Raw genomic sequence first — 25,568 nt, 5'->3', positions numbered from 1 at the left:
GTCTAGTTCAAAGGGCCCGGGGTGTGGGCAGTGAGTGTGCGGGCTGTCTCAGGCCCGGGATTTTTCCTAGGAATGGTTGTTGGACGTACCCTGCGGGACTCTGACCTTTGTTCCCAAGCACCCCCTTTATGCTCTCCCCACCCCAAGGCCTGGCCGCGAATTCTGTAAAGACCCTCAGTTCCCCCGCATCCTTGCAGGAACCACGTGCGGCTCTCACAGGGTAGATGGCACCACCTGCCGGTGCAAAGGGTACGACTCACCCAGAGAACCTCTCACCCCGGAGCAGGAAAGGAGGAGGGGCGGCTCCTGCGGCCCGGCCCAGCGTGGTGACGTCACCAGAGTGCGCCATTTCTCCCCGCCTCTTTCCCCACCTTCCTCGGGCTGCCAGTACTTGACGTGGCGTCACCGCCCTCTTACCCTTACTCTGCGTGCGTGTCTCTGTGTAGCGGAGGTGGCTGCGCGGGCAGGTCGGAGTTGCGCGCTGCTGCTTCTGGTGCTTCTGCGGCGGTCGTAGCTGCTCGGCAGTCTAGGGCTTACGGAGCCCACGAGGCGCGAGGCTCGGAGCCCTTCAGAAGCCCACACAGCTAGGCGCGGGGCCTGGCGGGAGGGCAGGCGAGAGCGTGGTGGACGGCGCCGCGCGGACGGGCGGGCGCTAGTGAGGGAAAGAGGCGGGGGTGGCTGGTTAGCCGCGGGCCGGGCCGGCCCGGGGATGTCGATGCCTGACGCGATGCCGCTGCCGGGTGTCGGGGAGGAGCTGAAACAGGCCAAGGAGATTGAGGACGCCGAGAAGTACTCCTTCATGGCCACGGTCACCAAGGCGCCCAAGAAGGTGCGGGGACTCCGGGGGGCGTCGGGGGCCCTCGAGGAAGGGGCGCGAGCGAGCCCCGGGCCCGGGTAGATCGCGACTTGGGGCTAGGGTTTGGGGTGATCAGGGACCCCTGACACGAGGTAGGGGTACTGGGTGAGCGCCCCAGACCTATCCCGGGCGGAAGAGGCCGCTCCTGATCTCGCTTCTTTGTCCCTGGGCCCGAGTCCTGGATCTTTTTGAAATCCGACAGGGCCAGGCCTTAAATTTGCTGCTGACTTTTCCTGGATGGAGGGCCTTGAAGACGAGAGTGGGAGGGGGTGAACGACTTGGCAGTCCCTTGTGACCTGGCCAGGGGATGAGGGTGTACAGAAAATTCCCCCCAGGTGAGTGGGGAAATCTGGCAGCGCTTCTTCAGTGGCGGTTTATCCAACAACTGCGTGATAGCTTAGAGACAAGAGAAAAGAATGTGGTGTGGAACTAGCTCGTTTATGCAGCAGAAGGCAATAAAAGCACCAGGAGAATGAAACGCAAACTATGGTTTTCACATCCTACAGTCTTCCAGTTGCTTGGAAATACGCAGGAGAGAGATCTTTGGAGGTGGTGACAGCAGACACTGTCATATAATGCAGGTTGATCCCAGAGTCATGTGAATAGAGCACTTAGACATCCCTCCAGAAAGGAGCTTGGGTGGGTTGGAGAGGTGGGTGATGAGAAACGATTGCTCATTCTTTACTGCACTTACTGAGGCAGAACAAGTTCAACCCATTGTGCTGTGGGTTGAGCTCAAAGGACATCCTTCTAATGCTCTTGAAAAAGGCAGTCTATGGCAGCTTTAGTCTAAGTAGCTCTCTTGAGTGGTGGAATTGGTTATCCCCACTGCTTTCTGTGAAACACACTTTGATTCCACTTACCTGGCACCTAGCTAACAGTAGATCGGAGAACATTTGCAAAGAGGTGACCTTTCTGAAATCAATGAGAACCAGGACAAATATTCCCCTCTTATATAAAGACATTTCAAAGCTATCCTTGCCTACAGTGTTTGGTGGGATTCAGGGATGGAATAAGCTCAGCAGAGTAAGGTTTGCAGGAATAGTTAACCCCTGGGGCTGCTACACCTGAACTAGTGAAGCTGTCCTATGAGAGAGAGATGGCTTTTCTTTTTCTCAGGAAACTAATCAACAGTTCCAGAAATGAAAAGAGATGTTACCGTTGTGTGCTGTAGCTCTGTATTCTCACAAAATTGAGATTATTTTACCAACAATACCTTTAAAAGGTTAAGAGAGATCCTAAAGGGTCTATCTGGCCTTAACTTCTAGTGCTCTCCGTTCATCTGACTGCTTTGTTGAAGAAGAGACCTTTTGAAATCACTATTCTATGGAGAAGCAGTTATAGTCCTTACAAGCAGAATGGTTAAATGTAGTATATCAGATGAGTTAGGCAAAAGAATAAAACTAATTCCCGACTCCTTTTACTACAAACCCATCATCTTGTCTAGGTGCTTGAAAGTATGAGGTAACTTTATTATTACTTACCTTTATTTCAGTAAAACTGTATTCTCATAAGCCAATACTAATAAGCCAAAATATATATTATAGATTGTAAACTTCCAGAAAGGCAGGGACTCTTGTTTGCCATTTTATCTTCTGTTCCTACCTCTGTACTTTGCATATAGTAGATACTCAAATATTAATTGTCCATCTGGCTAACCAGTAACTGAGATTCAGAATGCTGACAGCAATAAATACCCCTTTAGCCCTTCGCCCCAGGAGGAATATCACTAATGTGGATTACTGCAAGGCCAAGTGCTAATGACTTTTAGAGACTCATTCCATTAGCTGAAATAAGCAGGTCTCTGCCAAGACATGTGGGAAGACCCTGTTCTAAGTTTCCATTTGCTAGTGACTGTGTCCCCATATTGTTAATTTTGTTCTTTGAGCTTTATTGGGTGGCATTTATATAGCGATTGTGTTAAAGTGCTTTATGATGACTAATTACCCTTCCCTTAATGATAAAAGGCATTTATTTAGTTTATGGACCAGTTGAGGACTAATCAAGTTCATAGAGTAATAAGTTCTAGGTAATCTCTTGTTTTGTGGAGTTTTTGTCTCTTCAGAATTAGACATTATAACTTAGGTCACTTTTGTACCTCTGCCATGTGTTGATAGTGTGAGAAAGTGTGGGAAAGGTAAAAGGGGAAAAGAGGAACATGGTATGGTACTGAACAGTGAGAAAAAGGCCTCTTCAAATGATGTGGTCCTTCACCCATGAGGATCCTAACCTGGCTCTAGACCAAGTAATCCCTTGGACCATTCCCATTCCTGAGGTCCTTTCAGAATTGAGAACATTCCTGGTGCCAGAGGGTATGGGTTACTTCAGGGTGACTTGAATGCCTGTTAGCTCAGATCCTAGTATAACTTTTTGGTCAACTTTTATTCACTGTTTGTTTGAGTGTACAGCAAATGCCCTTCAATTAAGAGCATAGCTATCTGAAGTCTTCAACTATAATTGTACTAAGTATTGTGTCCCAGTCCTATGCATATAACAAGGCTTGTTGGGTTTGATTCACGTCTTGAAATATCTGGCTGTCAAGAAGCCAACTATCACAAACAGGTACTCTCTAAAGTAAATAAGGTATGTGCCTCAGTTTACTCATCTGCCAAATATGTGCCTATTGTTTGGAACAAATGAAGACAGGGACATTTTGGGAGTTAAGATAGCAAAAGTAATTTTTTAAAGTCTGTTTCTCTCTTTAAAAAAAAATGTTGTTGCATTTATTTATGGGGAAGTAGGGCCACACATGCCATAGCACGTGAAGGTTGGGACCGTTTGTAGGTGTCAGTTCTCTCCTTCCACTTTGTAGTTTCCAAGGATTGAACTCAGGTTGTCGGGCTTGTCAGCAAATACCTTTGCTTGCTGAGCATCTGACCAGCCCCATTCTCTCTTTTCAGTGAGCATTTGAGGTAGCTTATAATAGGGCATAAATCCAATATAATGAGGAAAACAAAACTATAGAAATAATGGGGAAAATGCTATTAACCTTGGAAGCTAAGATAATTGCTGAGGTTGAGTATCACAAGTCTGTATAAACATCCCAGCGGCCAGAAGAAGATAATGGGTTAGATAAGGAAGCACAGTCTTACTCCTTAGCAGATATAAGAAATAATGGAAGATAGGTTTTCCTGACACAGAATTGTAAAGGCAGTTTTCATGGAACCACATTGAGTGCCATGTTGTAACGCACATGGTAAAACTGGTTCCCAACTTACATGACTTCAGGTAGTGTAGCCAGGAGCTCTTGGAGTTGTAAGGATCTATATGTATATTGTACCACAACTAAGGAAGATCACTGTTGGCAATTACCCAAACCAAGTAAGTCCTCTAGTTCACTTCAGAAATTGAACCTTCAGAAATTGGCATTGTATCAAGTTGATTCTTTTTTTCTCATAGAATAAACCTAAATCTCCAACTTAACTGATGAAACTTCCCTGCGTGGACATTTTCTCTGGAAAGTCTAGCTCAGAAACATTGGCTATTCTGTGACTATGTGAACATCTAGGGAGGAAGGACCAAGACTCTGCTAGGTGACATATTAAACATTGGACTAGGATCTCTGCTGTCAGAACTTTACCTTTAGCAAAATACAAGAAAGAAGAGTAGGAAAGAAACCACTTTTGTTTATAGGATATATATTTTTTATTATTTTTATTTTATGTGTACGAGTATATTGTCTGCATGTATCTGAGTGCACCCGTGTCGTGCAATGCCGCGGAGGTCAGAAGAGGGCTTTGGATTCCCCTGGAACTGGAGTTAAGGATGGTTCATAGCCACCATGTGGGTGCTGGGAATTGAACCCGGGTCCTCTGCAAGAGCAACCAGTCCTCTTAACCGCTGAATCATCTCTCCAGCCCCTGTAGGATATATATTTGAGTAAAGTATATGTAGCACTAATCCATCAGGAGTATTAGGAAGCACACCAGGCAGAGCCCAGTGAGTATTGCTTGAGTATAAACTAGCTGAGGTCCAGGATGTTCCTTCTCTGATGATCTTAAAATGAATTCTTGGTGCTATTTTGTAGATTTTACACCAGTGCTCAGAATTACTGAGGAAGAAATGAGATTGGTTGCTTTTTCTCATCTTCACCTCATTGGTATCTCTTGATTCTACTTAGAGCAATTTGTTTCAGTCCCTAGGGACTGAACCCAGGGCCTCAAATGTGCTAAGCAAATGCTCTGCCACAGAGCAGGCTAAGCCAGAAGGGTTTTTTTGTTGTGGTTTTTTTGGTTATTTTTTAAGATTTCTCTACGCATAATGATTTCTTCTCTTTGTTTTACTTAGTTACACTCTAGTTTCCAACTGAATTTGTTCCAAGTTCTTTTAGATGTTTAACTTATAATCGGGAGAAATAGGTTCATTGTCTACATCTTTTGCTGGTAAAGTTATGACTATAGCTGGGAGTGCAGCCTGTAATCCCAGCACTCAGGAAGCTGAGAGAGGATCTTAAGTTCAGGACCAGCCTGGACTGCAAAGGAGACCCTGTCTCAAAAAGCAAAGGCATATGAAAGATTGTAAATATAATATGCTTTGGGTTTTATCAGAAGGGTGTCATTTGGACCCAGTATGTTCTTGTCAAGATAATCAGTAATTTGAGACAGAAGATCATGTTAGGCATGTTTAACCCACCTGTGAATAACTAAATAATTGTCACAACACAAAAAGCATAAACTTCTGGTTGTGTGGTTCTTGAGTATAAACTTTGTTGGTGACAGTCACAATGCCAAGAAATTGGACACCTCTAGTAGATGTTTAGCTGGCTTGTGATTCCTAGTAAGTTTTTTCCTCTATCCATAGTTAATCTGTAAACAAGTACTTGAATGCCCTTTTAGGGTTATTTTAACGGACTGGCTGGTAAAATAGAATGATTTATGCTTGATTTTCAAATTTGGAAGTATAAATATTTATAAATAAGGAAAGCATTATACTGAACTTTTTAAGATAGGATATCCTAACCAGCCTCAATGAAGAATGACCTTGAACTCCTTTTTGATTGTTCTGCCTCTACTTTCTAAATGCTGGGGTTAAAGGTGTGTGCCACTATGCCTTGATTTTTTGTTTTGTTTTGGGTTTGTTTGGTTTTTTCTTTTTAATGATGATGTTTGGTTTGGTTTTATAGTTTTTTTAAGCAGGGTCATAGGCTAACCTGGAACTTACCGTGTAGCCAAGTCTGTCCTTGAACTCATACGGTAATCCTCTTGCCCCTACTTCCTAAGTGCTGGAATTACAGATGTAAGCCACCACTTAGCCCCTATACTGAATGTTTAATTCAGTGTAATTCGGAACTGAATAAAAATTCCTAACATCCTATTGAGATGGGTCAGATAGATCCTCACCATATATAAAGGACAACACACTGCATAGACAAGAGTTTTTCCTGAACCTGAAATCTGAGAATCCAGAGTTGAAAATGGATTCTTATCACAAATTCTCATCCTGTTTCTTGTCATCAGTGATTGTGCCTTGTGTGTGGTAAGCTCTTCAGATAGAATTTCTGCATATTGCCTCTGTTGATCCCAAATCTCCCTGACTCACTCAGGTAGTTTTCTTACTTCCCCACACTATTGTTTGGTTGCTACCTGAGATCTGTTTAACATAATTTCTTCCACATAATGAGTACAGGGTAAGTTAATCTCTTGGTCTTTGGAGTCAACTTTCACTGTCAGACATCTACTAGCATTTGGATCTTGGATAAATGAATTGAGTTCTTTGGCCCTCTCTTCTTATCTGTAAAATTGGAGAATAACAGTAGTACTGCCTATGTGGATTTATTTAAAGTATTAGTATTCAGTAAATACTGATTAGTATGCTTATTCCTTTATACCTAAAATGACCTTCTATTGTGGTTTTCCAAGAAAAATGAAGTCTATGCCTGTTAACCTGTCATGCTGGCCAATTAGTGTTTCCTTATGCCTTGAAACATGTTGGATTTATGTGGTCACTCTGTTTATGTATCTGGATGATGGGGCATGACAGTTCAAGTGAGAACCTAATTTTTAAATATCTACCCCCCAATCCACTGCTGAATATTCTTGAAGAGCCAAATTAAAATATTTCTTTTGTAATATCCTTTCAACTGAGACTTCTTCCCTAACAAAAATATTATTTTAGGTAGATCGCACTGTTAATCAAGTGCTAACATATTCGTTGATTACAATGAGTTACTTAGACCTTGAAAGCTAAGAACTTGTGGGGCCATTCCTGGCCCATCCTCATAGCATAATACACCCATAGAATATGGGTGTTTGTCAAACATTGGGCCAGTCTGAGCCCAGAAATTTTGGGTTTTTTTTTTTTTTTTTTTGGCCTTCAAATTATAATGGTTTGAAGGGTCTTTCCCAAGACTGTGGTTTTATATCCCCTTAAGATTCTGTATTGTTTACCCTAACTTCTTCCCCAAGGTGTTTTTTTTTTCTCACTGCTCTAAACAACCAGCTCTGAATTATGTTATAACTTGAGTTTTTGCACAGAATTACTTGTCCTTTGCTCCACAGCACCTACAGAAGTAGGAGGAATACCCATGACTTTATTTAGACTCAGGCTGGTTTCATTTTGTTTCTATCTTTGATCAATTTTTCTAATGGTATAAGCTCAGTGAAGCATTAATCTTAGAGTACATACAGTTATTGGTACAGCATAGCAGTGGGGCTTAATCATTTGCCACCCAAACGAGGTACAAAGTTAAAAATTGTAACAAAGTACTAGTAATAGGTAGTGTTTGGAATCCTAGAGTTAGAGAATTTTCACTGAACCACTCACTATTCAAAGCACATCCTGTTTTCTTGCCATGAAAGTTACAAGAAACACCTGTTAGCATGCCTGTGTATATAACTTATGGGACTGTCTGGGTTGAGCAAGTTCCTTACTACCAGTTCAAACCAGTTTACTTCTTTTAAAATGGATACCTTATTCTTATGTAATAGAAATGAGGCTTAATACAGGGGAGAGATTTGGAATTACAGTTTCATGCCATTGTCTTGCATCTGCCTTGGGCTTAATTCTTTCCAACCTGAAAAAGAATCTTATAAAAGCATACCCTATTGTTTGTTTTTCTCTTTTCTCCTGGATCTGCAAGGGTACAGTGGCATCGAAATTCCACTGAGCCCATGTGCTCAAAGGGCCAAGGAAAATGCTATTGTGCTGAGCCTCAGTGATGCATGATTCTTTGTGAGCTAGATGGCAAATTGGTGAGTAGCAGAGTAAAAGGAATTGAAAGGCTAGAGGAGACTAGAGTAATTGTTTCATTGACTTTGACCTGAATGAAGCTATTCACACTATATTTTGGGGCAAGATTTGGAAAGTTCTGTTTTTGATACATGACTCCAACTCTTCTAGTATTCATTAATTGCATTATAGTAAACCTTCAGGGCACAGGTTTCCATGGGCATAATGGGAATTACTCTATCCCTTCCTCCCACAGCTGGTTTGACCTCAAGTCTAAGCTCTTTTGTTGGTTTTTGTTTTTGTTTTTTTGAGACAGGGTCTCCCTATAGCCCCAGCTGGCCTGGAACTCACTATGTAGGCCAGGCTGGCCTTGAACTCATAAAGATCCACCCAACTCTGCAGAGCTTCCCAAACCTGGTCAATTCCAAGGCTGAAGACCTTTTTCTATTGTAGCCCAGAAGCCTTAAAAGAAGGGAAAAAAGGAGTGTGGGGTGGAGGGGGCATAGGTTCCAATCCTCTTGCTCTCTGCCAGCCATACGTCATCTCCCTTCTTAGAAGACTAAGGAAAACCCATTTGGACTCAACAATTATTGACTTTATTTAGAAGATGTAGAAGAGACATTTATTTTAAATTTTCAAAATACAAACCCTTATCTCTGTTTCTAAGTTCAAGAGAGAGGTGAGTGTATCTACAAAATATGTGTAGAAGGTAGAGAATTAAAATAGGCCTCACTTTGGCCTGAGGAAATGCTCTTGATAGTTCCTGGTTTAGAGAAAGAATAATGGTTCTTAATATTTTGAGTCTTAATCTTTGAAGAAGTTTATGAAAGTCATAGTTTATTTCCTTAGGAAAGTTCAGGAGCACAAAAATACATGTTTACTTTCAAAGGGTTTATGCCGGAAACTCACTCAAAGATCCTGGGTTTAAAAACTCTCGTTTATATAGTCAGGCTTCTAAGTACACAATCTCTTTTCTTTGCAGTTCTAGAAACAGCCTTTTTTTTTTTTTTTTTTTTTTAATAGTTCCTAGTTTGCAGTTTGTTTTTGGATTGTAGTTTGGAACAAAGCTGAGGCTGTTGGTGGTGTCACTCTTCTCTTCGTGATGCTCCTCAGCTTCCCAAAAGACTCTTTAGAAATGCCTTGAGGGTATAACTCAGGACCTTCTGCACACTAAAACTAGTATTTCAGTAACTTTGGGGGTAAGCACCCTCTCAGCCCTACTGTTCTTCCTATGAAACAGAACTTTTCAAACTGTTTTTAAGACTGAGCTGATGAAATCTGAATCTTATCTGATTTCTGTAGCTGGAGCTTATTGAGGTCAAGGACCATGTTTCACATGTAATATCCTATATGTAGTGCTTATGTGTAGACACATAATACTGTTGATAACTGTTTATTAATAACTTGCTCATCAGGAGAAAGGAAGTTGGACTTGCTTTCCCTTTCATTTGGTCAGGGCTGTTTTACTAACTTACACCCCTTCCTCATGGGTGGATATGGCAGTAACTAAGAACTGCAGGTGAAAACTTTTTATTTTTTAGGTTTATTTTTTTTATTAGGTATATATTATATATATATATATATAGTTTGTCAGTGTGGGGTCTGTGTAGTGCTGTTGGAGGCAGGAAGGCATTGGATTCCTTGGAGCTAGAGTTTCAGGGGTTGTGAGCCACCTGATGTAGGTGCTAGGAACTGAACTCCTGTCCTCTCTGTTCTTAGCTGCTAAGCCATCTCTCTGTCTCCAGTAGAACACTTTCTGTTTCCAGAAATGGAAGGTAAAGGAGAAGAAAGAATACACTGAATACATGGCCCCACCTTATTAGCCTAATAAAATGAAACATAAAGCAGTGGGCTTAGAGATGTTCTTTTTTAAAAATGCTAATTTTATGTATATGAGTGTATTCCCTATATGTATATAAGTGTACCCCTGTCATGCAATGCCCATGGTGGTCAGAAGAGAATGTTGGTTTCCCCTGGAACTGGAGTTACAGACTGTTGTTAGCCACCATGTGGGTGCTGGGAGTCAAACCCAGGGCCTCTGCAAGAGGTCTTAACTGGTCTTAACTGGTCTTAACTGCTGAGCCCATCTCCAATCCCTAGAGATGTTCTTAGACTTAACAAAAAAGCCTTGACTGTCCATTCTGCTGAACCAAAGGCTGAACCTGACATGTGCATTTGTCTTTGAAGCATGCCTTCTTCAGAATTAAAGAATTAGTCTTCAGGGTACTGAACCAGTGCTGTCTTTGCCATATGCTCTGACTCTAGTTGGCATTAAATTTTGTGTATGTTTCCCTAAAATTCATGACTGGCAAGCATTGTGGGAAAGAGACCCTCAAAATTCACTGTTTTAGCAGATGAAATAGCTGCTTTGTAGAGATGGCAGATATGTACAGTTGCTCTGGTAACAAATACAGTTTCCTGTCCATGTTCAGGTGGTTCCAGCTTTTAATTCAATAGTAAAGCTTTTAGTGCCAGCATTAGAACCAGACTTCTTAGCAAGCAAGACAGGAAGATTCCAGTGTTCACTTATTATGGGAGAGTAGCCCAGCTGGCTTGTCATGCTGGACTTGATGAATTGTGAATGTTAATTATACTGATCAATACAGTGGCCTTGGTAACAGCCTTGTAGCTGCTGTAGAATCTGTTTACTTCAGGGTTGTAATAGGAAAAGACTAAGTTGATTGGGGACATGCTGTTCTCACTGTAATAAGCTGCAGTCTAAGTCCAAGGAAAATACATCCTGGAGGGGCTGACCTTACTATACCCCTTCTCTAGGATTTCCTAGGCTGAAATATGACTGGTGGTAGTTTCTGTTCTTACTTGTGAATTGGGAATAAATTGAGGTTAACAAAGATTTGGTTCCTAGTGGAAGTGGGGTAAAGGATGCGTACAAGTCATTAAGGATGGAAGGAAAATGCCTCTGCTGAGAAGTCCTGTTTACCTCGTTTGTAATTGGGAATGCATGAATGATGAGATTAATTTCAGCCCTTGCATTCAGAAAGGAGAGCCTTTCTTCTTTGGAGAATATGGGACTCATAACTATGCACATTTTCTGATTCCATAGAGAGGGGGGGGATGCTGGTCATGATTGGAATGAGAGCATATTGCCAGTTTTGGCTGAATTTGAACTAAGCCATGTTTATAAACAACAACAGTTTGTCCTGTTTAAACAGGCTCTTTGTTCATCTAACCCGATAGATCCATCAGATGCCCTGTTACTGACTGGTGTAGTAGGTGTTAAAGCTAGGTTCTTTATTTCTTTTGCCTTATTTGCTTTATTTCTGAACAAGGCATATCTAACCCATTTGCTCTCTTTGTTCTTTGAATTGCTTTATTGAGCTCCTGTAGACTCAGCGAAATCCCACTTGCTTTTTCAGGTCCTGCTTAGATTGTTAAACCACAGTACCTCTCTTGGGGTGGGGCAGAATGCAAGATGTCAGTCACAAAAGGAACTTTTTCAAAATATTCCTTACCTGGCTTCTAAATTAGGCATACTTAATTACAGTGGCAGAGGAACTGAAGGTAAGGGGGCAGGTGAAGAATGTTTAGTATTTTGAAGCTTGAACTATCTCAGGTTTAGAACCATGCTTATCTAGCAAAGCTGTCCAAAATTGTTATGAAATTTGATATTGAGTGAAAATGTAGCTACCACCTATGTTAAGTGACTTAGCCCCTGAGGAAATCTTGTACCCCATGTGAGTGAGCGATTCTAAACAATGGTCTGCTATTACTTTACCTGCATATTCAGAGTAACTTAGAGGCAGAAGTCATGGAGCCCTATTAAGTCAGGTTTGAGCAGAAGTCATGGAAGCCTACCTATCTAGTCGGGTTTGAGGGACTTCTGTGTCTCAGGACCTGTGCTAGGCACATCTACACATATGCCCTGTAGAGTTTAGAGTCCTGTAAGATTATTATTTAGGTCATTTAAATCAACTGTAGTGTCCCTTAACGGTTGGAGTTTAGAACACTTTTAGAGCTGTATACATATTCCAGGGAGAAAAAAATCCAATATATATAATATTATAATATTTGTGTATAAGGGAAAGTTGTTAGCCTGAAGCCCATCTGTGGACCTAGGCTAAGAACCCAGAATGCTTATCTAGAATTAAGGGTTTAATAAGGGCCAAAGGAGGCTCTGAGCTGTGTTTTGGGGACTGTTCAACAGTCTTCATTAAAGCAAAAAAGGCCATTTACAAAAGCCTGGAGGGCATCTATAGGAAAACTGGGAACATATATGCCGCTCTTGAGTCTAAATTCTCTTTGAAACGCCAAGAATAACTCTTACTCTTTGTACTCTCCCTCACCTCTAGTTTCTGAGTGGTCAGGTTTCCTAGACTGTGAGTTAAGAAAACAAGTCAGAACATGAGAATTCAACATTATATTATTAATTCCTGGACTGAGAGTGTAAGCAATATTTTAAAGATTAGAAGACATTTTGGTGAAATAAGTATTTTCAAGGTGTTCCAAGCTAACTATGTATGTAGATTCAAATCCCATTAGCAAACAGAGCCCCAGCCCTCCCCAGAGAAGTCAGGAGGCACTACCTGTTTCCAGTTCTAACTGCTCTGCAGTATGTGGAAAAACAGGAAGCCTTCCACCCTGCTGTTAACATAAGGATATTTCATGGTTCACTCAATGATGCATTAAAGCTGAGGGGATTATAATCATATACCAGTTATCTTTATTATTTTTATTTTATGTGTATGCATGTATTGCCTGTGTGTAGGTAAGTGCACCCATGTCATGCAATGCCCGTGGAGGACAGAAGAGGCCCCTGGAACTGGAGTTACGGACAGTTGTTAGCTGCCATGTGGGTGCTGGGATTCGAACCCGGGTCTTCTGCAAGAACAACCAATGTTCTTAACTACTGAGCCATCTCTCCAGCCACACCTTTTTAGGAACTAGAGAGGTAGCTCACTGATTAAGAGTGCTCCTGCTCTTCCAGGGGCACAGGATTCCCAGCACTCATGTCTGGTGGCTCCTCACTGCCTCTAACTCCAGCTCCAGGGGCTCCAATGTCCACATCCATGTATACACACACGCACACGCACACACACAAATAAAAATGAAATAAATCTTTTTTTTTTTAAAGAACCTTTTTAAAATGAATTTTAGCCCTCTCTTCCTTATGTAAGTGTACCTGGGTCATGCATTGCCCATGGATGTCTGAAGATGGCATCTTATTCTCCTGGAACTGGAGTTATGGACAATTGTTAGCTGTCATGTGGGTGCTGGGATTCGAACGTGGGTCTTCTGCAAGAACAGCCAGTGTTCTTAACCTCTGAGCCATCCCCCCACCTCCCGGTACTATTTTTAAATCTATTTTACAGTTCTATTCAGCCTATAAAGTTATATGATTAAAACCTACCATTCTGTTTTTACTTTTTGTCTTTAATTACTTTATGTTTTAATTTTTTTTGGCTTTTTAAAGATATAATTAGCAAAATTATATTATTCAAAGGGTGTGATGTGATGCTTTGTGTTTGTATTAATTGATAAGTGATTACTGTGATCAAGCCAATTAACCTACCCATTTCCTCAGTTACCATTCTGTGCGTGCATGGTGAGCATACATAAGATTTATTCTTGGGACCGGAGAGATGGCTCAGTGGTTAAGAGTACTCTTCCAGAGGACCCGGCTTTGATTCTGAGTGCCCACATGGAGGCTAACATCTGTCCTTAACTCCAGTTGCAGGAGATCCAACACCCTCTTCTAATCTCCCAGGGCACCAGGCACATGGTGCACTTACATACATGCAGGCGAAACACTTGTACTCATAAAATAAATACAAATAAAATGCTTTTTTAAAAAACGATTTATTCTCATCAAATTTCAAGCACTTGGTGCAATATTGACTTATCACAGTGCTATACATTAGCTCTCCAGAAAGGAGTCACTAAAACTGTATACACCCTAGAACTTCAGGATTGCGCCCTTGAACCAGCCATTTCCCCATTTCCCCCCACCCTGGTAAATGCCCTTCTCCCTGAGTTTGACTGTTTAGATTCTACATATGAGATCATTTTATTAAATACTTAAAATGCCTACCATAGCTATGAAACCAAGACTCATTAATCATATACCATGTTACTTAAGTAAATTATTTCAATCAAAGCAGTAGCTTTACAGTAACTTTTTAGACATTGTTCTGTAGCAGGAATGTATTAAGGAAATAAGAATTCATGAAGGACAATTTTTTTTTATTTTAACCTTACCCAAAGTTAATAACTTTTTGTATTGTGAAAACTCACACTTGGGGACCCAAGGCCTCTGGCCTCTTCAGGCACCTGTACTCATGTGCACATACACACATACACGTACACATAATTAAAATAATAAAAATAAATCTTTAAAGTACATTTAAAATATAGTATCTGATACATGTCTTAAAGTATGAAACCACTTCCTGAAAACAACCAGTGAGTTTCTTAAGTGATTTCTTCCCTCCCCCATATACATACACATACAATCAGTAGTCACTTTTAACCAAATTGTAATCCAACCTTTGCAAATACTTGTGGGTTTGATGTAAATAGGAAATTATTTAGTAAGTGGTCAGCATTGGATTGCCTGTACATTGTCCTCCACACTATACCCAGAAATCAAGGAAAATGGAAAATAAAGACCAGAAGGGCGAGCTTTCCGAGTCTGTGGGTGGGTTTCGCCCCTGCTGTTCTCTGCTTGTTCTTTCAGAGTCTAAGCAGCAGTGCTTCAACAGCAGTGCATTAGCTGCTTTTGAACATTCTTTGTGTCTCAGTCTTTTCATTTCTTTCAAAATGAATCAAAATTTAGGTTTGAAAGAATTGTTTCCCTTCCCCAGAGCTCACAGTTATTCTGGTATTATATGCTCTAAAAGCTTTATTGCAACAGTAAATGGTTGAATAAACTAACACATTGAAACAGCAAAGGAAAGCTGCTGCTTGCCTGCCTTGTTCCAGAAGGAGCAGATTACTAGGCAAGTACCAAGTTGCCCTAAGCAAGTCACTTAACCCCCACCACTGTTCTGTTTTCACATCTGTGAAGATACAGCCCTCAATAGAGTCTTGTGTTTTGAAAATACAGACTAAAGCCGGGCGTGCACGCCTTTGATCTCAGCACTCAGGAGGCAGAGGCAGGTGGATCTCTGTGAGTTCAAGTCCAGCCTGGTCTGCTCAGGACAGCTGGGGCTACAGGGAGACCCTGTCTCAAAAGACCAAAAAAAAAGAAAAGAAAATACAGACTAAGCCACTAACCATCAGCCACTAATCTTGAACCAAAAAGCCAAAGAAATCTAAGTATTCAGGGTCTCTCTTTTTTTGTACATTTTATTTATTTGTGTGTATATGCATTTGGGTGCACACATGTGTGTTATGGCATTTGTGTGACAGAGGACAGCTTGCAGGAGTCGATTGTCCTTCCACCATGTGGTCCTGGAAATTGGACTCGGGTCATCAAGCTTGGCAGCATTCGCCGTTATCCACTCACCAGTCTGATATTCAGGATCTTACTGTTCAACATATTAGTAGGCATAGATTTTTAAACTCTTGGTGTACCAAGAGTTTAAAAAGCTTAAAAAATTGATTTGAAAATTGTTTAGATCATTGATAGTGGAATTATTTATTGATATTACCAAATAGCTTTACTTAAACAAAATTTTGATTTTTGGTTTGCTATACAGTATAAAGCAAGAGATACTACCTTTGTGCTTCTATGCAGTTCACTTAGAAAATGACTCCTCAGGAGCTGGAGAGATGGCTCAGCGGTTAAGAACACTGGCTGTTCTTGCAGAAGACCCGAGTTTGAATCCCAGCACCCATGTGGCAGCTAACAACCATCTGTAACTCCAGTTCCAGGAGATCCAATGCCCTCTTAAGAACTGTAGAAACTAAAATGAGCTATAGCTGATCTCTGAGGGGGTTTTACTTTATCCTTTGAACTTGAAAGCACGTGATCCAACTACAGGATGAATTGTGAAACGTCCCATTGGCCCTATTAGGAAAAACTCCTGTTGCTGCATATCACTGTTTAGCAAGAGGTCCTTGAAGTCAGACTTATTTTGAGTTTTGACTCCTTTTTCCTCCCTCAAGCCTATAAGCTTATGGGAAGCAGTGGATGGCTACTAAACAAAAACTGATGCAGGTTCAGTCTTGTTAGCCTTGTTGGATGTTAGCCTGGGGTCCAAAACACCAGTTCTCATAGACTTGGCTATGAGACATACTGGGAACTGCTTATAGTTCTGTCACTCATGTGCTACTTGGCAAGGACTTTCCATTTCTTTCATCTCTAGTTAGACATAGTCTAGCCTTCCTGAATGCTGAACTGACTCACAGCTGTGATTCACTTACTCACTGAACAAATACATGAATTTAAAATGTAATTGCTTTTAACCTTACTTTAGCTCTACTTCCAGATAAGGAAGGAAGAATTGTTCTTATATATTACTAATCTTCTTCCTTCTTGATAGGCTAAGATGTTATACAATGATGCCAGAGTACCAAGCTTCCCTCCACACCTATCCACTGATTGCTTGCTTTGTGTTAACTTTTCCTTCCATAGACATTTTTGTGAAGTGTACAGATATGCCTGTTTGTAAACAACTGACAAGTGTTCGTCTTTAAAAAAGAACATCCTTGCAATAGGGTATGCCAGTTTAACTTTATATATATATATACATATATACATACATACATACATACATACATATATTATCTTTTTTGTGAATGTAACAATGTTTCAGGGTACAGAATTTTCTTTTTTAAATTTTTTTCAATATATATTTTTATTGAATTTTTGTGCATTTTGTACATTTTATTTATTTGTGTGTGTATCTTAATCATATTTTGATCTTGTCCCCTATTTGCACCTCCCCATAACCCTCCACTGGATTTTATGCATTCTGTCATTGTTAAGGCCTATCGACGCAAGTTTGTGTCCCCAGATATCCTTCTGTGTAAGTCCATCCACTGGAGTTGGGTCAGTTTAACTAGCATCATTCCCTTGAAGATCAACACTCTCTCCCACCAGCAGTGATCAGCTGTCAGTAGTCCTTCAGCTAAGGTTGGGGTTTCTTGCCCATTTCCCTAATTCTATGCTGGGTTTTTGTCTGATTGAATCTACATGAGTCTGTGCATGGCTGTCACCACTGCTGGAAGTTCATATGAGCAAGTTCTCAGACAGCTGGAAAACATTGTTTCCTTGTGATCATCTACCACCCCTGGCTCTTAGGATCTTTCCACCCTCTCTTCCACAATGGACCTTGACTTCTTAATGAGCTTCATTTAAACACAAACAAATAAACCTAACTAAAACAGGAAATCTAACCTAATATACCTGTAGGCACTCAGAAACAGCACTTGGACTATACATCCTTTATGAAATGTATCCTAATAAAAAAGAAAGGACTTCAGTGACATCTGTGTGTACGTGTTAATTCTCATGTGTGTGCAGGCACACGTGTATATACTCTGTGTGGAGTTCACAGGACAACTACAGATATCAGTCCTTGCCTTCAACCTTGTTTGAGAAAATGTTTCTTTTTTGAAGCTGCATGTGCCAGAGTAGCTGGCCTGTGAGCTTCCAGGCATTCTGCTACCTCCACCTCCCATCCCATGGGATTACAGGTGCATACTGCTGTGTCCAGCTTTTCCATGGGATCTGGGGATCCAAATTCAGTTCCTCATGTTTGTGTCACACTGTATCCACTTAGCCACCTCCCCGGCTTGAAATCTTGACTACTCACTATTTTGTGGTTAGTAAGATTAGTTTTGTCATTTTAAAAGTATTTTATGTATATCACAAAATAAATAGTATTAGTATTATGGGGGACCAAGATCTTCAACAGCAAAGAAAATAGGTATCAGAAAATTAAGGTAAAGGTAAATTTGAAATAGAAACAGCAATATGAACTCAGCAGTAAAACAGATTTCTGAAAGTTTCTAGAAATGGTAACAGCTTTAATAGCAATTAGCACACCTTGTATCCAAACAATAGTGTCTAACATTTCCTACCAAAAGGAACAAAGACTCCCTGGAAAAAAAGTTTAATTCCAGGTCTACAGGGGAGAAAGAATAAGGTGAGTCTGATGTATAATTTTTTGTCAGAAAGGGAGGGCGTGCTTCAACAGAAACACATCAAAAAGACAGAGTCAGTTTGTAGAAGGTTCCTACTGGTCCAATTGACAGCGTAAACACTGAGTGCACCTAATGGATAATTGAGTGTAACATCGAATATATAAGCCTATGAATGACAAGTTTTCTTTGCAAAAGACCACCACTGGTTAATACGTAGAAAGAATGCTAGAACAGTTGTGATTTTATAAATGGTTCAAGCAGCGATTATTAGCAAATGAGTAAAGTCACTAGGCAACAAGACATTCACATGATACAGGTCTCACCCATAAATTAATCTTTACTTATATAAGAGAAAGTACATATTTTATAATAGAGATCATGGCTTCAATATAGGTAAGGGTCACTCTTAGCACAGCTGGTAGTGGAGCAACCTAACATTATATACCTCCTGCAAAGGGATATATATATATATATATACCTACTGTGGTATCAGAAAAATCCTCCTGAAAGTTTTAACCTGTTTCTACTCAAACTTAGCCTCCACTTTACAGAAAGGAAACAATCTGAAAGATTCAAAATATGGGCAGTTCTAATGACAATTGACCTGTATTCAGAGAAACATCAGTATCACGGAGTGGAGAATGGGGATTGAGGGACTGTTGTAGACCAGTGGAGAATCAGGGAACCTATTACATGCATTGAGTAAACTTGATTCCACTCTGGGTTGAAAGGTGGGGGAGGCTATTGAGACTACAACTATGAAAAAAAAAACTGTCCTTAAGAAAACCAGGGCATTGAAGTCTGGATATTTGATTATATAGAATTACTATTAGTATAGTAAGGTTAGATGTCTGGGGAGGGAGGTAAAGCATTGATGGAAAAAGTTTGAAGACCTAAGTTTGTTCCACCTCCACCCCTAGAACTTATGGAAAGGTATAGGAAAAACCCAACTTGTATTACTTTTCTGTTGCTATGATAAAACACCATGACCAAGGTAACTTTAAGAAGAGTTTATTTGGCTTACAGTTCAAAAGGGATAGGAATCATCATGGTGGGGAGGCATGGCAGTTGAGGCATAGTGAGGAAATACCATACCAAAACAGGACCAAAAACCAGCAAGGCTAACACCAAATCCTGTAATTCAATGCCTGACATCTGGGGTTCACTTCATGGTCTTCTGGGTTCCAAGAGGGTTGGGTAGCTCCACTCACTTCTCCAGCTCTGCCATCCACAGCACACACAGCTTGTTTCATAGGCTCAGGCTGGATCCACTTCATGTCTGCCTCTGTCCTTGGTGGTCATCCTATGGTCCTAGAATTTACAATATCCTGGGGTCTTCACTAAAACAGGTTGCACCTTCAATAATGGCCTCTCCCGACCTCTCATAGTGCTAAGCTTTAGCTTCTATCAATGAACCCTTCAATCCTGGGATCTCCACAGTAACTGAAGCTACACCTTCACCATTGGCCCCTCCTGGCCTCTTGAAGGAGTCCAACTCTGCCACATGGTACCAAGTCTCAGCTGCTCTTCATACCACTTCAAAACAAATACCATTTCAGAAATTTACACATTACCAAGTGTGGTTTCCAGCTTCAGATATAGCTTTGCCCCCCTGTGGGCCACAACTTCTGTTACGCACCCTAAAGAAATACTTCCCAAAAGATTTTACCTCATAGATGCTGGTCTCTTATTAACATAGCTGGTTTTTGGCCCCTGCTAACCAGCATAGATTGTCCCAGTAAAGCAAAGGTTTTATTTCAGTAGTGCTGGTCTCTTGTTAATCACAGCTGATTCTTTAGCCCTACCTGACCAGAAACCATAGAGTTTTGAAGGATTCTCAAACTTCCTCTGAACCTTCATAGGCCAGGCCTCCATCATCTACATTTCTTGCAGCATTATCTTCCAGGCTCCCACAACAGCTTATTAAGCTCTGAGCACTCAATAGCTTTTCCAGACCAAAGTACCCAAATTCTCTATGTTCCTCACACAAAACATTCTAAGGTGTAAAAGCCACATGGTTGGTCCATCATAGCATGATCCCACTCTCTGATACCAATTTCTCTTTTAGTTTGGTTTCTCTATTGCTGTAATAAAACACTGACCAAAACCAATTTGAGCAGGAAAGGGCTTCCTTGGCCTTGAGGGAAGCTAAGAGAGGAACCTGAACCTGGCAGTAGGAACTAAAGCATGGACCATGGAGGAACACAGCTTACAGGCTTGCTTCTCTGTCCTGTGCTCAACCTGCTTGCTTGTACTATACATCCAGTTCCATCTGCCCAGGAGTGGCACCACACGTAATGGATTGGGCCCTCCCACATCACTCAGCAATCAAGAAAATTCTTCACAGACATACCCATAGGCCAGTCTGATAGAGAAGTTCCCCAATTAAGGTTTCTTCTTCCCAGGTGTGTCAAGTTGACAACTGAAGTTACCCAGCACACAACTCCACAAAGTTAACCTCTGACCTCCACACGTGCTCTGTGGCATGTGGGCACCTACACCCGCATCATACACAATAATTTTTTTAATGTTTTATGTGTATGGGTGTATTGCCTACATGTATGTAACTGCACCCATGCCATGCATTGCCCTTAGAGGTCAGAAGAGGGCATTGGATCCCCTGGAACTAGAGTTACAAGGGGTTATTAGCTGCCATGTGGGTTCTGGGAGCTGAACCCAGGTCCTCTGCAAGGGCAGCCAGTGCTCTTAACTGCTGAACCATCTCTACAATAAATATTCTTAATGTTTAGAATTACCATTAATATTCTTAATATTTTTATGTGTAGAGTATATTGTCTACATGTATGTAAGTGCACCCGTGCCTTGCAGTTCCGTTGGAAGTCAGAAGAGGGCATTGAATTCCCCTGAAACTAGAGTTATGGATAGTTGATGGCTGCCATGTGGGTGCTGGGAATCGAACCTGGGTCCTCTGTAAGAGCAGCCAGTGCTCTCAACTGCTGAGTCATCTCTCCAGCCCAACTATTAGTATTCTTTTTTTTAAATATTTTATTTGTTTTATGTGTGTGCATGTACTGCTTGCATGTAGGTAAGTGCACCCATGTTGTGCAGTGTCCATGGAGGACAGAAGAGGCTGTCAGATCCCCTGGAACTGGAGTTGTGGACAGTTGTTAGCTGCCATGTCGGTGCTGGGATTCAAACCCAGGTCTTCCACAAGAACAGGCAGTGTTCTTAACTGCTGAGCCATCTTTCCAGTCCCAACTGTTAGTATTCTTAAATGTGCTAATGCTATTGAGGTTTGGTAAAAGAGTATCCTTATTCTTCGGAAATGAATTCCAAAGAACTTAATAATATTGATGAATTTTCATGTTTATAACCTTTTTTACTTCAGTATGTAAAAATATGCATATATACACACATAGAATTAAAGGGTTATTTTGTTTTAAAAATGATAAAAATTTGAAAAACTAAAAGGTACAGGAGTGGTATAAGAGAGGGGGGGGTGAACAGAGGTTTAGCATATTACTAAAACAATGGGAATGTCCTAAGGAAACAGCTTCAGTCACTTGTTCTGATTTCTTCTTGAAGCCTAGAAGTGAGGGTAATTGTGAGGAAGAGGGCTGACTGGGGTGTTTTTAATAGTATTGGTAGTGGGGGCTGGAGAGATGGTTCAGTGATTAAGAGCACTGACTGTTCTTGCAGAGGACCCAGGTTCGATTCCCAGCACCCACATGGTGGTTAACAATCATCTGTAGCTCCAGTTCCAAGAGATCTGATGCCTTCTTCTGACCTCCCCGGGCATTGCACGACATAGGTGCACTTACACACATGCAGACAATATACTTATACACATAAAATAAATTTTTTTTTAAATAATACTGGTAGTAGAAATGAGTGTAAGGGAGGTATGAACAGGCCAGGCAGTTAGCAGTAGCTACCTGAACAGTTGGGGGAGCTAGTCTAAATGTGTTTTACATTCTGTTGTGGGTTGTGTTTTTCAAAAGATTAGGGATGACTGGGCATGGTGGCACACTCCTTTAATCCCAGGCAGAGGCAGGTGGATCTCTTAAGAGACCAGCTTGGTCTACATGGCCAGTTCTAGGCCAACTGGGACTTCAGAGAGACCCTGTCTCAACAATTTTAAAAAAGATTAAGGAGCCCTTCCCTGGCCTACTTTAAAAAAAAAAAAAATTAGCATTTTAATTTTACCTCTGGTTGGCCATTCCTTGCTCTATCTTTAGGAGATAGTAGAAAGCCAATAAAGTGTTTTGTCTGTTTTGAAGAAAAGGGGAAGTAGCTGGCAAGGGTAGAACCACTTGCTCTTTGGGTGTTTCACAAGGACTACTTCTTACCTTTTAAGTTACTCCGCCTATAGGGCCCCATAATACCTCATCTTTTCCTCACACCAGCCTTGACGGATCACATTGAGGCCTATTTTGTGGACTGACTGCAATTGATTTTAGTAGTGTGTATTATCTGGTTACTGTTGAGACACAGAGAAAGGTAGAGTGGAGGAAGGAGATAGGTGTTGTGATTAGTCAGCCTGCCTTCTAGAAAATCAAGCCCAGTCTGGGGAGACTGAGAACTTAAGAAACTTGAGACAGGTAAGGAAGACAAGGAACAGTCCAAACTTGCTGAGTCTCAGAAGACTGGTTTCTACACCAGTCCTGGTTTCACCAGGGCATGAAAAGAGGCTAAAGGTATCGGTGGGTTCCACTCTGTAGCCCAATGGTTTTCTTGAGATGCCTTATTTTCTGGTGGTTGTGTCTGAGGGCAATGTGTTAGGAAAGGGAGACTCTTCTTTAGGAAACTACTTGTATCTAATTGAAATGAAAAATGTTCATTCTTGTGTACTTTTTGTACCAAAATGTTGGTGTTTCTTGCTGTTTCTTTGAATTCATCTGAATTAGGAATCACAGTGATCTCTGGTAAGTATCAAGAAAAGGTGCTGTACCTGTTTGGACTGGACTGCCTTGACCTCTTTCCTCTGAGAAGGGAGTGGGTGAGAGGAGAATCTGAAAGAAAAAATTAGCTGGGGGATGTGTGGAAAAGGGATTAAAGAAGGTATAGGAGCTTCAGAAGATGTTCTAATACCCTGCTTACTAGTTGACCTTGTTAAATTCTCTTGCTTCTGGCTGCTCATTGCTGTTAGCTAAGAAATGTGTTAACTATAATTTCTAAACAGAAAATTTTCTGTGTACAATATGCTAGAAAAACCAGTGAGGTATATAAATTTTAAAATGTCTCAGCAAACCAGAGAAGGGATACAACCCCTTCAAATAATCCTCAGCAGTATTAGAAAAACTGATTCTTCCACATAAATCCAGGGTGTGCTTTCTTAATGGTTTGTTTTCCTAGTAGTCACTGTTTACCTTTGAGTCTAGTTCTTCACCCTTAGGAGGAAACCTTTCTGAGGAAATTAAAAGCTGTTAGATAAGCATGTGAAATAAGTTGAATAAAATGTCTGACTTACCCTCTAATTTTTGGAGGCCTAAGTTAACTAATATCTAGATAAGGCATAGGAGAAAGTCAGCCATCATACCTTCTAAACTATGTAAAGAGCTGCTATAAAATAGCACCTCAAAGAATGTAGATCAGGCTGGCCTCGAACTTTCAGAGATTCGCCTGCCTCTGCCTCCCAAGTGCTGGGATTAAAGGCATGTGGCCCCCACGCCTGGCCTAAAACACATTCTTAAAAGGCCATATTTCCTGAATAGATCTTTCCTGGAGTGCAGTGGGTACTTAGTCGGGACCTAGCAAACACAAATACATTGACTAAAAGAATACAGTGCTTTATGAGCATTGTCCTGATCAGTGTCACTTAACTGTAGGGTCATACTGGGATTCTGGTAGCTTTTCATTTTCTCTGATTCAAGAGATAGAAGAAAAGGGCCAGGTGTAGTGGCACATGCTTTAGTCCCAGCACTTGGAACACAGAGGCAAGCAGAGCAGCCTGGTCTACATAGAAAGTTCCAGACCAACTGGGGCTACAGAGAGAAAGAGGATGGCTGAGCATCATTTGAGTATTTATGCCATACACTGCAGAAGTAGACTCAGTTTCTGGTAGTAAATGTTAAGATCAATTAAATAGTATACAAGTTACTTTTCTGTTCAGGTTTATCTTTTTTGGAGTGCCTATGATCCCTTTTTCTCGGTAAGTTCTGTACAGTTCTTGCAGCTCACTCTGTCACTAAGCCTACCACGAAGTGAAGATGCAAAGTACTCAGGTTGTCAGGCAGAGCGTTTCTTTAGCCGTTCTCAGTACTGCACAGAAATCAACCATCATACCTGCTAAGCTGTATGAAGTGGCGCTTTAAAATATCATATTATACTGGCCTGATATTTAATTCGGTTGTTAAGACAGCAAGTAGATGTCTGTATTTGGATGTACGTACCATTTGGAGAATGGGTCAATCTGACCTTCTAGCTTTTCTCAGATGTGCTCTTAGTTCAAGAATGGAACACTGGTGTGCTTGCTCAGTTGTGGTAAGGCCAGATGGTAAGTATCAGCACAAAACAATAGTTAGCATAAGACCTTTTACAATGCTTTGTGACACTTGGTCTAATTTTCCTTCTTTCTCTTCCCTGTACTTACTACCTTATATATTTGCATTACTGTTCCTTAAAGTTCTAGATTTGGTAGCCAGGCATGCCTTTAATCCCAGCTCTCGAGAGGCAGAGGCAGGCAGATCTCAATGGGTTCAAGGCCAGTCTGGTCTACATGGTGTGTTGTAGGCCAGCTGGAACTACAGAGAGCTGGTGTCTCAAAAAAAAAAAAAAAAAAAGTTCTAGATTTGAAGAAACTCTGAAAACTTAATGATTGGAAGAAGCCATGATAGGAAGTAATATAAACACCATACTTTTGTATGAAAATCCTTGGATTTTCTTTTGTCCAAATTAACTGTGTTTTTACCACTTAAATGCAGTGAGCCTAACCCCATCAGAATGCTATTATTGAGATCTAGTTTCACTGGAAACAGCTATCCAAAAGTCATTTTTTGACCACAGTGTGTTTATTTACAGTGCAAAGGTGAACAGCACACTAGGAGGCTTTTCACCAAGGGGGAAACAGCTACTAGCTGGGAAGAGAGCTAGAGCCCTGAGGGGAACTGGCAGAGCCACAGCATTCCATAGCAGCAGCTGTGATACAGGTCTCTGCAGCCTGTAGTTTGGGGTAGCAGAGAGGACAGGCTTACTGTGCATCTGAGTGCTCTAGGTCACTTTTTAGACAGCTACCCACCGTGCCATGACTTGATTTAAGGTTCTGCCTACTTCAAACATGGACCATAGTCCTTGCTTGAGAGATGGGGTGATAGGGACACTGTGCTGATTGGTAAGCTGCTTGCCATAGTCTAATATTTTTAGATGGGAAAGATTTTGTTAAGCTTTATTAATACAAGGAGAGATGGCTATTAATTCAGTTCTTAGGTTGCTGAAGAAATATTTCTATCTTGCTACAGCTGCCTCTCCATATTTTTTATCTACAATTCTGCAAGTGTTACTGCAGTTCCCTTCCTTACCTCACCCCCCACGTAGG

General features: G+C 41.1%; 1 protein-coding gene across 1 annotated transcript in view; it reads left to right on the top strand.

Annotated features, from left to right (window-relative positions):
* The first annotated feature begins 336 nt into the window (after positions 1 to 336).
* The window catches only part of Ahcyl1 (adenosylhomocysteinase like 1), a 42,077-nt gene continuing 16,845 nt past the window's right edge, over positions 337 to 25,568 (top strand). The window contains exon 1 of the mRNA XM_008850367.1: positions 337 to 829. Coding sequence (XP_008848589.1) covers positions 710 to 829 — 120 coding nt within the window. The 5' untranslated portion in view covers positions 337 to 709. The remainder of the gene's footprint in view (positions 830 to 25,568) is intronic.

Source organism: Nannospalax galili, unplaced genomic scaffold (genome assembly GCF_000622305.1).
Source record: "Nannospalax galili isolate Female #2095 unplaced genomic scaffold, S.galili_v1.0 scaffold5, whole genome shotgun sequence".
Classification (NCBI taxonomy): Eukaryota; Metazoa; Chordata; class Mammalia; order Rodentia; family Spalacidae; genus Nannospalax; species Nannospalax galili.
This window is presented reverse-complemented; position numbering and strand designations above follow the sequence as displayed.